This window comes from Carassius carassius, chromosome 3 (assembly GCF_963082965.1).
Source record: "Carassius carassius chromosome 3, fCarCar2.1, whole genome shotgun sequence".
NCBI lineage: Eukaryota > Metazoa > Chordata > Actinopteri > Cypriniformes > Cyprinidae > Carassius > Carassius carassius.
In genome coordinates, this window is record NC_081757.1 from 31,427,557 (window position 1) to 31,445,011 (window position 17,455).

Sequence of the window (17,455 nt, forward strand, 5' to 3'; positions counted from 1 at the left end):
GGTAAGCAATCAATTCAGGTTTAAGATACAAACCATTGAAATCAATATCTGTCTTTAGAAAACAATCATCTTAGTAATCAACAGCTTTTATTGTGCTTACATTTACAGCTCTCGCCAGCAGGTGGCACTTATTGAAACCTCTTTGATCAGATCGAAAGATGTCGTTCATAGAGCTGTGACACATGAAAGCAGACTGGCGCACTGAGGCTGCAAAGAAAAACAGCTCGATACTTCACATTACATTTTGATTCATAGCTTCATCATGCATAGATCATTATTTTCAGAAAATTATCCCAATTAAAATGAGCCCAGGGATACTGTAATCCATGGATGAGATCCAAATATATTACTCATATTGCTATAACACATAAAACCCAACAGGCACAGCACAACAAATAACTTTAGTTTCACTTTGAGCTTTTATTAATAACTTCATGAAACATTCATATATCATGCAAAATCATACGTCATTTTTTTCAGAAAATTCTCCAGATTAAAAGGAGCTCAAATTCATCGTAATTTGTTCACTACGATATTATCACACACATGAAACCATTCAATTGAGAAAAAAAAACAGGTTACGTTTCCATTCATAACTTCATGAAACATGCATAGCTCATGGAAAATGTAAATTTCTTTAGATTAAAATGAGCCCAATTATACAATAATCTGTCATGTAGATTTTAAGATATTCGTCATCGGATTATAACAAAAAAAAAAAAAACTCCAAATGCGCACATGCTGCAATATTCTCATGGTTTTACCTTTATAACTTCATGATCATGAAACATGCTCTGATTGTGAAAAATGACATACCATTATTTACAGCAGATTCCAGTCCAAAATAAAAACAATCCATTACGATCTTTCATATGTATGTCATGAATCAGTTGGAGAACTCTATTAAACATTTGACAGAACATAGTGTTACAACCCCTTGGCTCAAGGAGTAGCAACATGAATGGAGAGTCCATACAACATAATCAAATTTGCACAAATATGTATTTTAATCAGAAAACAGACATAACTACATTAAGGTAAAACATAAAAAATATAAAGATACAAAAACACAACATGAAGCCTTGGACTGGAGAGCGTGAGAAAGTCCGCCTGACCACCAAAGTCCGCCTGACCACCAAACAGCAAGACCAGCAGAGACCAAGCCCCAATCTCCTTCCCTCCCGAGCGTAAGAAAGCCAGCATCTTATAAGCAGCATGGTTAATCACAATCAATCTTCCACACCTGCATCACAGCACTTAACCTAAAGACACAAAAAGTGTTACCCCATGACACCTGCTGGACAAAATAAAGTACTACAACCCCTTGGATCGTCACAGTAGAATCAGACTATAACTTTTGACTCTCCTTGCTATATTCGTGGAGTTATGAATTGGTATTTTTGTGTATGGCACTCAGAAAGCAACAGTATTTAAATAGTATACTTCGGTGAGTCAAGAGCTAAACAAAAAGTCCTGTTTCATTACAAAATACTGTAACTTTTATAAACTTTATACTATCACCACAAAATTTTAATTAATATTTATTAAAAAATAAATATTTCATAAAACTGCTATTTAAATATATTATTTCTATAGGCTATACAAAAAAGACTAAATAATAAGGCTGAATAAGCTGATCTATAGCATGTTTAATGGTGGTTGCCTGTCTATGAATGGTACACCACTCTAAGCTCACAGAAGTGGTTTGACCCAAGTCCTCAGCAGCCAATGACATTGACCCGTTCAAACTGATTTTTAACGCTACTTCACGTGTATTTCAGAAATACGTGCGTTAAATACGCGCTGATTTTTAACGCGTAAACACGTGTTTACGTGTGAAATACACATATTTAACGTGTTGTTGACACGTTAAAATTCACGTGAATTTTACCCTCATGGCCTTCCATAGAACAAAGCGCAGGCAAGCCGGACAGATCTCTCTTCTCGTAGTGGATCTGACACCTGTGAGATCAAAGATGGCTATCGCGGGATTCATGCTCGTGCACAGTGTTGCTAATAAACTGGATGTAATTCAAGTTCTGTTGCTTTTATATGAAAATAAATAAAATGAACAAGACACCCATTTAATTACATACCAAATACGTGTTTAGCAATATTTATTTCTTTAATACAGACATGTGTTTTTATTTATTAATTTTTTTATATAAAATTTTAATTGCATAACCCAAAGAGATCGCACTTTCAGATAGTTTGGTGATATTCACACTTAACATATACACATAAAACATGATGTTAGAGTTTTAAAATCAAACATTTTAAAAAAGAACAATACATCACAGTTGTTTAAACCAATGAGCATTAATCTGTGTCGTCAGCAAGTCGTTTCCCATCGTACTTTTGGTCAGCGCAGTCAGTAGAGAGCAACTCTGCCCCGACTGCAGAATCCGACACGTGCGCCTTGCGTTCGCTTCTGCCAGTTGAGTTCACGCAGCATTTTCAACCACCATTTTTGTTCAGATAGTTTTCTAAATATTACTGTTATCGTGTCATGAAATGTAGTTTTAAAAGTATTTCATGCGAGAATGTAGTTGTTTTAAACTCAAATATGCGGTTTATTTAAAAATGTGTATGGCCGATTTTTGGAGGTTGTCTATTCGCGTCTTTGCATTGACTTAACATTGAAATCACTCGCGCCAGACGCTCTATTCAGGTCTGGTGTGAACGCACCATAAGAGTTGGATAGTGTTCTGTTTATTGTAGTAACTTTAGGCCTAATATACAGTTACAGAGATTTGCACATGGCCAGGTTTCCCTTTGTTTCCTTTTACCCAAGTTTAAATTTGTTTGTCTTAATTTTGTACTTGAATTTTATTTTCAATATAAATTTTTTATATGTTTTTATTTCTATGCATATCATATGGCAGGCTGCAATCTATTGAGTTCAAATAAATACAACATTTTCAAAAATACTTATAGTGTTTTTATTCTTCAATCAGTTAATATAAACATCTTATATATTAAAGATGTTATAGGACGTAATAACGTTATAGAACATAAAAAATAACGTCACAGTTACTTGCTGAGTTACTGCTGAGTTACTAATTACTTTTACAATGTGTTAACTGAGTTACTAACTCAATTACATTTTGGGAGAAGTAATTTGTAACTGTAACTAATTACTTTTTTCAAGTAAGATGACCAACACTGCCCATTATATCTGAGGCAGAAGTTGTTGGACTCAAAGTAGTTTTTTCTTTCTTTCTTTCTTTCTTTCTTTATTTATTTCTTTATTTATTTATTTATTTATTCTGTTTTGATATAGATCTTTGTATAATATTGTATAGTATACCAGATGAATTCACAAGATTGAGTGCAAATAAAATCAGTGATGAGCGAATCAGCGGATTTAAGTATAATTAATATTTTAGTTGCCATATATATAAATGTATATATATATATAAAAAAAGGAGGTTTTCCTCTCAGGAAAAGTATAGCGCAAATAAAGCCTTTAAGAATCCCTGTTCATATCATCATAGCCTTTGATTCAAACTGTGTGTCCCTTTTAACTTTGTTATAACCTAGTCTTCTAGCTCCAACTCAGCGGAAGTGACCTTTCAGGAGCAGAAACGCTGGTCTGTGGTGGAATTAGTGCATCCCTGTGGCCTTGGACAGCTTGGCCTCGCCTGGGTGCTGCTGCACAAAAGCTCTACACTGGGGAACAGTGCTACTAATCTACCCAAAGCTCCAGCACATGGGCTTCAGTTGAAGACTCAAGGGTACACCCACACTCCAGGGGTATCTTTTGGCCCCTGATCAGACAGACAAGGGGTCAGCAGGAGCTGCGCTGTCCTGTGTACCTTTGCCCTTGCACCAGATGTTGTTTTGCCTTTCAGGGAATAGGGTAGTTGTGGAAAGGAGCACTAACACACCAGAACCAAGGCAAGAGAGGATGTTGATGAATTAAACATTCCGCCAGGGGTGTGTGTGTGTGGAAGGGGGGGGGGGTGCATTTTAGTAAGTGCTTGATAGAGACTTACTGAAGGACAGTCCCTACTTCTGCTATGACTGCAACAGGTTAACAAAAGGAAGCACAGGAAGATATTAAAAGCCCTGCTGGAGCACCCAGGGGAAATGGATTAAATCACAACAGACTTTTTGCAGCTACTTTCCTGCTGTTTTAGTATCTAAATTTAAACATAGCCTGCATTTACACTTGGCATTAACATGCGACCTGTATTCAGATGTTGTCCACATACACTCTGAAAAGACAAGTGTAACGCGCTTCTGATCAGAATGTTATCCGATCAGTGTGTCCTGGTCCAGAGCTAGTTGAGGAAAAACAATGTTACTCACCTATTGAGAAGAAAAAAATCTTATCTGAAGCCTTCTTTTGTTCTGCAGACGTTTTACTCTTTTGTTTTTTATTCGCCATCTCTATCTTTATGTCGTCGCTTGGCTTAGCTAATGTCCTTCCTGTGCACTGAGCACTCTCTCCTCACCATCATGAGTAGACATGTCCCCTACTGCTGATTGGCTACAATTTTTTTAAAGTACTTTGCCCGCATTTAGAAAAAATACTGTACATAGCCCACCTTTAAATATTGCGTGGTACAGACCTGATAATTTATCCAGATAGTGTGATTCGATCACAGTGATCGCATGTTAATGCCAAGTGTAAATGCAGCCATATACTGTAGCAGTAGTAGTAGTAATACATTTTATTAATAATGTGCTTTTCTATTACCCAAAGTGCTACAAACAGTTACAAATAAAATAAAATATAAAAATTTTTGTAGCAGTAAAAAACAATAAATGAATACAAAACATTACAGTACAGCTAACTAATACAATAAAATACTAAATCATCTCAATTTAAGCAATTTTAAAACATATGTTGTGTAAGTTAAAGTGAGAGACCAATGAAGACCATAAAGAATGCCTCACGTCTGTCAAGGTATAATTGATGGTTATTTAGTTTTTTCTCCTTTAGCCAAATATTATTTGTAAAAGAGTTGAGATCAGCTGTGTTTGAACATTCAGGGTTCCCAGTTCCTCTCTAAACACATCCAGACATATGAATATTATTTCTTCTTCTTTAGGTGTGATTGATGCTGATTTGTAGATTTGTAGGTCTTTTACATAATGATGGGAGTTTGGAAATATCAAACATGTTTTATGCATTGCATTATAATGACAAGTTAAAAGTTAGATCAGTGCCTCATACTTAATGATTTTCGCCTGCCAGTACTTCAATGAAATTCCACATTAAACATCTTTTAAGGAGCAGTTGGGGCTAACACACTCAGAGGACACCTGGCTCTTGTGTATACTTAGTGATTAGGAGTCACTCCATGCATTGTTCTTAGAAGTACAAACACTCAGCAATAAGAGGACAAACCAATAGCAACATGTTAATAGAGAGTACCATTTACACTAATAAGAAGACTATGACTGTGAGCAATAGTGTACACATTTGTGACTCATTTGTTTAACTCTGGAAATATGTATCCCTGGAAGTCATATCAATGCATTACAGTTCCTGCCAAACACTTGCTTTAGTGTTTAATCTCCTCAGTACATGCTCATGATGTGGTAGGGAGATTAAGGCAGAATGAGGAGCTGTGGTGGACTCAGTTCAATGGCTTAGTTCTACCCAGGCAGGAACCCTAAATCAAATCTCTTCTTACAAACTGGAGGCGCCCAGACTGTGGCCTTGGCCCTTGTCTGTGGAGGGTCACATATACTGTACACATGCAGGGGGATTATGGGATGAAAGAATATCACTGACTGTATAATTGCCTGATTTCTGTTAGGTTGCAAAGGGGAAGCAGCTGTGTATAATTTTGTAAATTAATCACAGGGACAGGGACTAAAGTGCATTTTTGTGTGCAATTGTGTTTCAGTGGACTTGATTGCATCTGTTATGTGAAAAACTGCAGGAGCTGCAATTTTACATTGACTCTAAGGAGATGCTTTATACCAAACACATCTGGAAAGGTTAGTTAATCACATCAAATCACAAAATGTAAGGAAATGGCTGATAAATGGCAGAGGTCTGAGAAATTCCAGTCTGGGTTTCCCGTTGGCTTTGCCATTGAGTGTGAGCCTCAGCTGGGTTTGATCTCTATCAGTTTGTGGTTTTATGAAAGCTTTGTTGGTGAATTTGAATCCTAATCCTGCCCTTCACTCCCTCTGATAAAGTGCTATACTTTAGGGAAAACCTAATCCTTTGTATTGGGTTTATCATCCCACTTCCAGCTTAAGCTTGAGAGAGATGATGATGATGATTCATGATGTGAATTTCCAAGAGGCCAAGGACTATAGTATCAATAAACATATTTATTTAGGCAACTCAGAGTGGTGATTGGATGCTCACTGATAATTCTCTTTCAAGTGAACTGCCCGAGATCTAACATGACACAATATCATACTGGCTGGTGGGGCTTCTTTTACCCTATATGGAATGATCTCAGAGTTGAAGAGGGAATGTTGAAGCTCAATCCAAGACTGGATCAGAAAGCCCATCTCTTTCCCAGAGCAGCAGGTGACAGGCAAACACACGACACAAATGCCACCATGACTGTAGGAGCCAAATCATCTCTGGAGGCAAATCTGGCTCATCTAAGCACTGTGGAGTGGCAAGGCTTTAATACATATTATTCACAAAGAGCATGATTGATAATGCAAATGTGTCCAGCTGCTAGGGTTGGCAGGCAGAGCGCAGCATTGCTCCCGGTATTTTGCCTCGAATCACAGAGCCACATTAGAGCCACTTCCCTTGACACCGAAGCAGCATGTGGGAAGACCTCACTCTTCTGTAGATGCTTTTTCCCAGATGTTTGATTGTGTCCTTACTTACAATCAGCGATCCGTATGGAACTGAGAGGTCCACAGGGACAATGGGTTGTGCAGTGGCTTTGTTTTTGTCTATTAAAATGCCCATCAATACAACATGAGAGATCTGAGCCAGAAAACCGTTTACCATGGTTGGTTGCACAGCACCCCCTTGTGAACATTCCACAGCCAAGACTGGCATGGTTTTCTAAGAAATGCATGCAGATTTTTAGATTTCACACTTTAAATCTGCTTAATACTACTACTACTACAACTAATAATAATAATATAGCAAGGTCAAAACATGCAATGTAATTAAAATAGACATTTTAATTCATCATCAAATTATGGTAGAATTGCAGATTGAATTTTCTTTATTGGTAACATTGTAAGAAATTGTCAATATATTGTCTAAATGTTTTTTTTTAAAGTGGCAGTGAAGGATACAAAAAGATCTCTGTATGAAGATGTACAACACAATCTTGACTAGTCATTTAAAAAGAAGAAGTAGTGGGAGAATTAAATAAACAATGGGAGTAACACTTTACATTAGGGAACACATATTCACTATTTGCTAAGAGTTTTCTCTCAATAAAATCCCAATTTGATGCTTAATGATAGTAGGTTAATTAATAGCCAATATGTTATCAGTATGCATGCTAATAAGCAATTAGTTAATAGTGAATAGTTTTTCCTATTCTAAAGTATTAGCCTAATGAGAAAATTTATTCCGTATGAATAAGTAAACCTAAACTATCAGCCAATCATATGAACTTGTACAAACAGGATCATAAAAACACATACAAATAAGCCTCAATTAGCATGTAAAATAGTTACGAATTGCCATGAAATTGTTGATATTAATGTACACTATATTGTTTAATGCATTTCTTTGACGGATCAGTGCTTCCACAATCAGGATGTCTGAAAGAAGATGAAAATGTAATCAATAAAGGTCACAGCAGCACACAGCTAAACTTTTCTGATACAGATGCATAATGTTTTAAATTAATTTCTTTTATTTTTCTTTTATTCATGAATTAAACTTACAAAAGAGCCAAGTCACATTTTGCATATTATTATTATTATTATTTTTAAAGTAAATATTAAATGGTTTGTTTGTTAATACCTGTTTTTACTGTTTGTCTGCCTTCCTAAAGAAATTTGACTATTAAAAAAGAACAGATGAAAAATATGATAACTGAATGAGTAAAACCATTTGCTAGAAACAAAGTCTTATAGTATTTAGAGAAATAGTACTTAAGAAACAGTAAATGCATGTGCAAAAATAAAACTCACATTATGTCCTTTTATAGGTTTACTGTAGAACTCAGTGTCCGCTTGCTGACTCGCTCTTCGACACTCATTTGCAGATGCAGCTACAAAAGAAATAAATAAAAATTCACTAAAGTATCTAACACTGTCATTATGATAAGACAGAGCTGAGTGATTGGTGGCTGACTCTAGATGTGATCCTCCTAAATTGCAAAAACATAGGAGTATAGGATGGTATAGTACAGACATATACTATTATAGGTACTATTATATCTTAAGTATATCATAAGTCTTCTATGTTACACAGTTTTCCAGACAAAGTAACTAAAACCCTTGTGCATAAGCCAACAGGTCTAACAGTTTCCCTGATACACAAAAGCTTAATTCCCGCATATAAGGAGGAGACAGCTACAGAGAAAATGTAACTCTAACAAGTAAAACTTCTTACTTTCATAGCAGGGCATTTCTTACTTACTTGGTGTGTGATGAATGATGCTGATTTTATCTGATGTATAGAAAAGATGCCTGTTAGCTTTTCAAACACAGGTCACTTTCTTTTTCTCTTTCTCATATTCTCACTGTAATCTTTACATTAAGCAATCCAGCGATCTGTGAGATGTTTTCTCAAATGATAGGGACTGAGTGCAAAGTGATTGTGCAAAAAAAAAAACACAAGCAGCTTTTTGTCTGAGAAAAAAAGTTTTGATGCATGTGCAACCAGAATGAAAAAAATAAATAAAATAATAATAATAATAATAATAATAATAATAATATATATATATATATATATATATATATATATAAATATAGAAAATTGAAAATGGGGCCATTGATTAACACTTGAACTCACTGCATACACATATTAATGAATGATTTATCTCAAATATATTTACTGATCATATATACTATATACTAGCAATAACCCTACCATAGACACTTTCATCATCCTCTCTGCTGCTGATGATACTAGCCCTCAGCTGCTGTATTTTCTCCTGGGGAAAAAAAAATATATATATATATAAATAAACAGGCTTTAATGTGCATTTTTTTAGATTTCATGCCATGAGGAATCAATAATTTATGTGTTGGTTGTGTAAGGTAAAAATAATAAACTAATCTGTTTAAAAGCTAATTTTTTTATATATTTTTTTTAAATGTGCATAGAGATTGACTGCCTCAAAATAACAGAAATAGTACAGTCCTGGGGCCGGTTGCACCAGCTGTACCAACTTAGCCAATTTTTGCCATAAATGGGCACTAAGTTGCAACTTACGCACTACTAAATATTTTTTTTGTTGCACCATTACACTTAGTTGAAGTGTAACTCTATGTATAAACTAAATATTTACGGAAACGTATGGTCAGGAGTAACATAGCATGGAATAAAATAGCAGACTGAGTGAACTGCATCAATATGCTCTCCTTTTACCCGACAACCTGCAATCCTTTAGGTATATATGATGCTGCTGACATTTACACTCACGTACATATTAAGAGGGAAAACAATATGTGAATAAATGTACTTTGTTTCTTTTTTAGCGCATCTTCAACACCCCATCTACAGAGCACCTCTGTGCGCTTTGGTCTGTGTTGCTCAGGTCAGATGAAATAATAATTGAATGGCATTTCTTATGTATTTTTTTTTCTTTAAGTATTTATTGATCCTTATATATTTCAATTACAGTTTCTGAATGTTATTTACATAAAAATAGCTTACATATAGAATAATGTTATTAATTCATCATTTTTAATGGAAACTTGTTTTTACTTAACGTTCTAATTTAAGTAAGAACTTACGAATGGCTGGTGCAACCCTACCCTGGTGCTAACTCAGAATTATATCATATCTGTTTTGTAATCATATAAATTTCACTTAGAAAACAGACCTTTTTCAAATCTTAAGTCAAGAATGACCGACTAACTGACTACCAAAAAACCATAGTAAATTCCTATACATTTTGCGTCTGAGAGGGAAACTACTACAAATGTATAATCAATAGTACAGCTGCCAAAATAACAATAATCTTTTGGTCTCATAATTCTCATTATTTTAATGACAAAACTTTATCCAGTTTTATTCAAAGATGCTTACATTGTCTTTTCCATCACAGAAACACAATACAAGGTTTGGTATGTAATTGAAATTACATTTGTTAAAATATTACTATATTCAAACTAGTGATAATGTAGAAAGTATCATATTAGTATTTTATTAACATACTAAAGGAATTCTAAAGGGTTAGCCATGTCCATTACCTGTTGGATGCTATCCATTCCCTTCTGAAGCCTCTGCCAGTCATTGAATCGATCCAAAGCATCATCTATACTCAGAGAGCCCATCTTCACCTCCTGCTGAAGTTTTATCAGCTCATCCAGTCCTGGTGGCTGACTGGGCATAAAGGTGTCATAAGTGGTTGAGATGCTGTCCCTCTGCCTCGCTGTCACCATGGAGACCAGAAAGCACATAAAATGTCAGCTGTATAATTTAACTTTTTTGTTGACGTTATTCTAATAAATAATAAATAGTTATCTATTATAGATGATTGGATCAGACTCATAACTTCATAGTGCATATACAACTATACAATTTTCAGAAAGACAAATCTCACCCTGTCTTGTGGGAAAAGAGTACAGTGTTTCAGAATCTCCTTGTGACTTTTTCTTCTGGAAAACTAAAAATCCAAATAAATACAGCACATCATGATTAGAGTTCCAGTTATTCCACACAGCAGCAGTACACCACACATCTGATAACTAGTTTACATAATCCTAGAGAGTCCACTAGGTGGAGGCATGTATTCATGTTGTCTACCCCCTCCGTAAAAACCATGGTCCAGGGACACATAGACCACACTGAAAGGGCACTTTACTGCTGTGTGAGCATTCAGCTTGATGAAATGAAAGATGTATCTTCTAGTCTGTGACAGTGTTAACAGGGCTTTTATGATGATAACCTGAAAATAAGTTGACTATTAAAAAGAACAGCTGAACATCAGTTCACTATTAAAAAAAACTGAGTGTCTATTTCATGAAGTGCAAATAGACTGCCTTCATATAGTAAAGCGCATGCAAAGTCATTTTTAATGCGATCGACCTGGGTTTCATCCCTTTAGGCCTTCCGAACTTTTCTTTCTCCATTTTCAAATCTCACATTGCATAGGATAGGTATAGGGAGGGTTTATATTGCCTTGTATTTATTCTTATTTTGTCATCCATTTACACCCAGTTTACACTCAATTGTTATTAATGCATACTGTTTTATAATGTTATACAATACTAAGGTGCAGAATATTGTTCAAAAATATTGTTCAAATTGTTACTGCCTTTATTATTTTGGAATAAATATAAAAATGCATAAAACACATTATGAAATGTATAATTATTATTTTAAATATTAAATAAACTAAAAAAAATAATAATTTATAAATATAATTTTTTTTCTCTCTTTTGTAATGTTTAACCAAGAAAATGTGAAAACATTAAATGTAACAGGAACATAAATATATACATATGCTGTCAAATGATTAATCCCGTTTAATCGCCTCCAAAATAAAGGTTTTAGTTATTTATAATAATATATGAACTGTGAACTGTGTGTGGGCGGGTTTTTGTGACATATCAGGACACAACTTTGTATAATGATGACATGGGTATGACACAGGTATTACAAGGAGAGGGTGACTTATGAGGACATAACCCATGTCCCCATTTTTCAAAACCCTTATAAACCATAGAGATATATATATATATATATATATCCTGGTAGTGCACAGCAGATGTTGATTCTTTGATCTCAGGGATCTGGAGGGGGCAGGGCCGGCTCTAGGTTATTTGGTGCCCAAGGCGAGTGAGCACATCCCCGCCACTCCCGGTTGCTGAGCAGCTGAGTTTGACAGCTGCCTGTCAGAGTGACTCAGTCGTTTTTTAGGATTGTAAATCTAGTAAAAGAAATGGACAAATACAAGCAGTGTGTGGACAGTGCACAGTAAAAGTGTACAGCGTGTGCGCAGCTTTCATAATATGATACATACATTTAATTAACTTTTTTTTTTTAATTCTGCAATTTTGCGCCCCGTCCAGCAGATGGCGCCCCAGGCGGCCGCCTGTGTCGCCTGTCGGCAAAGCCGGCCCTGGGAGGGGGTGTAGATTGTCACCAAACCGGACAAATACACAGGAGCTATATTGTGCAGAGCCTTAAATAGAGCCTTACAAGTACCAGGATTTTATAGACAATTTTAAGTCGTACTGGCAACCACTTTAATGAAATTAATAACGGAGTCACAGATTCATATTTCTTTGCCGACTCGATCATTTTTGCAGCAGCATTTTGGATTTTCTGTAAACGCATGAGTGCTCGAACGTAAACTCCATAGTAAAGGGAATTACAATAATCCATTCGTGAAAAGACAATGGACATAATTGCTCTCTCAAAATCTGAACTAGATAGAAATGGTTTAGTCTTAGCTAGCAGACGTAGATTTAAAAAAAACAAGATCTCACCACAGTGTTAATTTGTCTGTCCAACTTTAAATCACTATCCAGACAAATCTGTGTTGAGATGTATAGATGAAGATCTAGCTCTTGAATTCAGTGCTGTTCACTGACAACTATATTTTCTTTGCTGCCCACGAATCCTCCTTACCTGCATGGACGAGGAACCAGGTCAGAGCCATGAGCAAAGGCAATTCACTGTGAGTGTGTGGATTGTAGTGTTTATGGTGGAGATTTACACGTGTGAAATTCTTGAAGTGTCTTGCTGAATATATGAGTGTGGGGAGTGAAGAGTCCCGCCGGAGTTCGTGACTTCGACCCGATCTGCCGCCCATCCTGGGGGGGAGACAATGGGTTTTAATCAGTGTTTGAGTGTATTATACAGAGCTGTGAGCTATGCATCCCCTGCTTTCCTGACTGCCTGGAAGAGGATCCATACCCGCATACCATTGTCTGGCCTGGAGCTGTCTTATTGACGACGTGAATTATTTCCCCCTTGTTTTCTTGATCTGTTTGGAAGGGGAGTTGTACTTGCATACTTACCATTGTTTGGCCTGGAGCCTACTGTTGAAGACGCGAAGTCATCCCCCTCTCACCGTGCTGGTCTGTTTGGAAGAGGACTTATACTTGTATACTTACCTTTGTCTGGCCTAGAGCTGCCTTATTAACGATAGGAGCTGTACCTGCATACTCACCATTATCTGGCCCGGAGCCAACTGTTGGACATGTGAAGTCATCCCTCCTTTGCTGCTCCGGTCTGCCTGGAAGAGGAGCCACACCCGCATACGCACTTGTTAATGACGTGAGTTATTTTTCCCTTGTTTCTTGACTTGTTTGGAAGAGAAGCCATACCTGTATACTTACCATTGTTTGACCTGGAGCCAATTGTTGAAAATGTGACACTGTCCTCCTTCGCTGTCGTTTCTGTCTGGAAGAGGAGCCGTACTTGCATACTCATTATCCGGCCTGGAGTTGCCCTGTTAATGACTTAACTGTTGAACACGTGGAGTCATCTCTCCTTTGCTGCTCTAGTCTGCCTGGAAGAGGAGCCATACCGGCATACGCACTTGGCCGGCCTGGAGCTGTCTTGTTAAGGATGTGAGTTATTTCTTCCTTGTTTGTCTGACCTGTTGGGAAGAGAAGCTGTACTTGCATGCATACCATTATTTGGCCTGGAGCCAATTGTTGGAAATGTGAAGTCGTCCCTCCTTTGCTGTTGTGGTCTGCCTGGAGGAGGAGCCATACCCGCATACTCACCTTGTCTGGCCTGGAGTTGTCCTGTCAATGATGTGAGTTACCTCTCCCTTGCTTTCCCTGAACTGTCTGGAAGAGGAATTATTATCTGTATACTCACCATTATTTGGCCTGGAGCCGATCTGTTGAAGTTGAGAGACACCTCCCCCACCCCTCTGTTCCTCGGCCTGCTGTAAGAAGAGCCCCCCCCCATTTAACATAGTCCGGTTGGGAGCTGACCTATTAACAAAGTGAGTTATTACCTCCTTGTTCACTTAGCCTTACTTGAAGAAGAGCTATTATTTATATGTGTATTATCGACTGGCTTAGAGCCGATTTAGTAATGAAGTGAGCTGTTTGTTTCTTGTTCTGAACTGTTTTAAGGAGGACCTGTATTCACGTGTTTACCAGCGTACAGTCTAAAAATGGGATCTTCCAGTTATGCACATACCTCGTACTGGAGAAGAGGAGCACCAGGATTCTGTGGAGAAGTACAGGTCGACGAGTGATGTTTTACTTAGGAAATTACTTTTAATTAAATAAAGACAAACTTTTTCCCTTTTTTGGGCTTGTCTTGTCTCTGGTGTACTCTGGAATTGCTCCTCGAGGTGGTGCAGGGTATAGGGGCAGGGTGTAAGGTTCCGGTCTGCCCTGGCCTTTGACAATCCCCTGAGGAATAGTTACACTCATTCTCTACTAAAGGAGAGGAAGAATTGTATCAACTTTTTAAATAATCTAAACCAACAACCTAAAAGAGGTTCTTCTAGAAGTCATAGATCCTCTTCTGACTATAATTAATTTGTCATTGTCATTAGCATATGTCCCCAAAACCTTCAAACTGGCTGTTATTAAGCCTCTCATCAAAGACCACAACTAGACCCCAAATAACTAGTTAATTACAGACCGATCTAGAAACTTCCATTTCTGTCCAAGATACTAGAAAAGGTAGTATCCTCACAAGTATATTCCTTCTTAGAGAAACATTGTATCTGTGAGGATTTCCAGTTAGGATTTAGACTGTATCAAAGTATTTGGACTGCTATCATTAGAGTTACAAATGACCTGCTCTTAACATCTGTTCGTGGTGGAAATTATCTATTAGTGCTATTGGATCTTAGTGCTGTGTTCGACACTATTGACCACAACATTGTTTTGAATAGACTAGAAAACTTTGCTGGCATTCATGGAAGTGCATTAGCATGGTTCAAATATATCAGATATCATCAAGAAGTACCATATTAGCTTTCACTGTTATGCTGATGAAACTCAGATCTATATGTCTTCATGGCCCTGAGAAACATGCCAATTAAAAAAAAAAAAAAAAAAAAAAATTATATTTAAAAAAAGAAAAAAAAAATTATATATATATAGTTATTTTATAGTTATAGTATTTTATTATAGTTATTATAGTTAATTATAATTATAGGACCTAAAAACTCATGTAATAACATAGAACCCTGTCTAAGACTTGATGGCTGCTCTGTCAATTCTTTGTCATCAGTTAGGAACCTAGGTGTGCTACGTGATATCAATCTCTCCTTTGAAAGACACATTTTTAGCATTTGTAAAACTGCATATTTCCATCTCAAAAATATATATAAATTATGACCTATGATCTCAATATAAAATGCATAAATGTTAATTCTTGTGTTTATGACCTCAAGGTTAGATTATTGTAATGCTTTATTGGGTGGTTGTTCTGCACGCTTAATAAACAAACTCCATCTAGTCCAAAATGCAGCAGCTAGAGTTCTTACTAGAACCAGGAAGTATGACCATATTAGCCCGGTTCTGTCAACACAACACTGGCTCCCTATTAAACATTGTATCGATTTTAAATTCTTGCTTATTACTTAGCTCTTATTGCACTATAGTCCTCCATTTACGCTGCATTCTCAAAATTATGGCAATTTGATAATACCTAGAACATCAAAATCAACTGCGGGTGGCAGACCATTTTCCTATTTAGTGACCAAACTCTGGAATAACCTACCTAACATTGTACGGGAAGCAGGCACACTCTGTCAGTTTAAATCTAGATTAAAGACCCACCTCTTTAACCTGGCTTACACATAACACACTAACATATTTCTAATATTCAAATCCAATTTTTTGACTGCATTAATTAGGAAAACCGGAACCAGGAACACTTCCCATAACACACAATGTACTTGCTACATCATTAGAAGAATGGCATCTACGCTAATATTAGTCTGTTTCTCTCTTATTCCAGTGTCACAGTAGCCAACAGATCCAGGCTATATCCAGATCAAATGGTCACTGCAGTCACCCGGATCCAGTACGTGTCCACCCCAGATGGTGGATCAGCACCTAGAGTGGACCTCTACAGCCCTGAATGTCAAGTCAAGTCACCTTTATTTATATAGCGCTTTAAACAAAATACATTGCGTCAAAGCAACTGAACAAAATTCATTAGGAATTTAGTTTAAGGCAGTTCAGCATTGGATTCAGTGATATCATCTCTGTTCAGTTTAAATAGTGCCTGTGCATTTATTTGCAATCAAGTCAGTGATATCGCTGTAGATGAAGTGACCCCAACTAAGCAAGCCAGAGGCGACGGCGGTAAGGAACCGAAACTCCATCGGTGACAAAATGGAGAAAAAAACCTTGGGAGAAACCAGGCTCAGTTGGGGGGCCAGTTCTCCTCTGACCAGCAGTTCAATTCCAGGCTGCAGCAAAGTCAGATTGTACAGAAGAATCATCAGTTTCTTGTGGTCTTGTCCTGTTAATGCACCTATTTAGTGCAGCCTAAAAATCCTTTAACGGATTTGGATATTAAAAGCATATTAGTATTTTATGTGTAAGCCAGGTTGAAGAGATGGGTCTTTAATCTAGATTTAAACTGCAAGAGTGTGTCTGCCTCCCGAACAATGTTAGGTAGGTTATTCCAGAGTTTAGGCGCCAAATAGGAAAAGAATCTGCCGCCTGCAGTTGATTTTGATATTCTAGGTATTATCAAATTGCCTGAGTTTTGAGAACGTAGCGGACGTAGAGGATTATAATGAAAAAGGAGCTCATTCAAATACTGAGGTGCTAAACCATTCAGGTCTTTATAAGTAATAAGCAATATTTTAAAATCTATACAATGTTTGATAGGTCCTGCAGTGTTGACCGGACCGGGCTAATATGGTCATACTTCCTGGTTCTAGTAAGAACTCTTGCTGCTGAATATTGGACTAGCTGTAGTTTGTTTTACTAAGCATGCAGGACAGCCACCCAATAAAGCATTACAATAATCTAACCCTGCGGTCATAAATGCATGGATTACCATTTCTGCATTTGACATTGAGAGCATAGGCCGTAATTTAGATATATTCTTGAGATGGAAAAATGCAGTTTTACAAATGCTAGAAACGTGGCTTTCTAAGGAAAGATTGCGATCAAATAGCACACCTAGGTTCCTAACTGATTACGAAGAACTGACAGAGCAGCCATCAAGTCTTAGACAGTGTTATAGGTTATTACATGCAGAGGTTTTAGGTCCTATGATTAACACCTATGTTTTTTCAGAATTTAGCAGTAAGAAATTACTCGTCATCCAGTTTTTTATATCAACTATGCATTCCATTAGTTTTTCAAATTGGTGTGTTTCACCGGGCCGCGAAGAAATATAGAGTTGAGTATCATCAGCATAACAGTA

The 17,455-nt window shown here is 36.8% G+C and overlaps 1 protein-coding gene and 1 long non-coding RNA gene across 3 annotated transcripts in view; one reads left to right on the plus strand and one right to left on the minus strand.

Moving 5' to 3' along the window:
• The window catches only part of LOC132125033 (uncharacterized), a 357,141-nt gene that overhangs the window by 200,255 nt on the left and 139,431 nt on the right, over nucleotides 1-17,455 (plus strand). The gene's annotated exons all lie outside the window — the stretch shown is intronic.
• The window catches only part of LOC132125002 (B-cell scaffold protein with ankyrin repeats-like), a 338,644-nt gene continuing 328,704 nt past the window's right edge, over nucleotides 7,516-17,455 (minus strand). Inside the window, exons 10-16 of one of the 2 annotated variants that reach the window (XM_059536200.1) lie at nucleotides 10,680-10,742; nucleotides 10,327-10,508; nucleotides 8,999-9,062; nucleotides 8,546-8,575; nucleotides 8,095-8,174; nucleotides 7,925-7,963; nucleotides 7,516-7,719 (exon numbers count right to left, since the gene is read on the minus strand). In XM_059536200.1, coding sequence (XP_059392183.1) covers nucleotides 7,931-7,963; nucleotides 8,095-8,174; nucleotides 8,546-8,575; nucleotides 8,999-9,062; nucleotides 10,327-10,508; nucleotides 10,680-10,742 — 452 coding nt within the window. In that variant the 3' untranslated portion in view covers nucleotides 7,516-7,719; nucleotides 7,925-7,930. The remainder of the gene's footprint in view (nucleotides 7,720-7,924; nucleotides 7,964-8,094; nucleotides 8,175-8,545; nucleotides 8,576-8,998; nucleotides 9,063-10,326; nucleotides 10,509-10,679; nucleotides 10,743-17,455) is intronic. The other variant, XM_059536208.1, reaches the window with a different exon arrangement.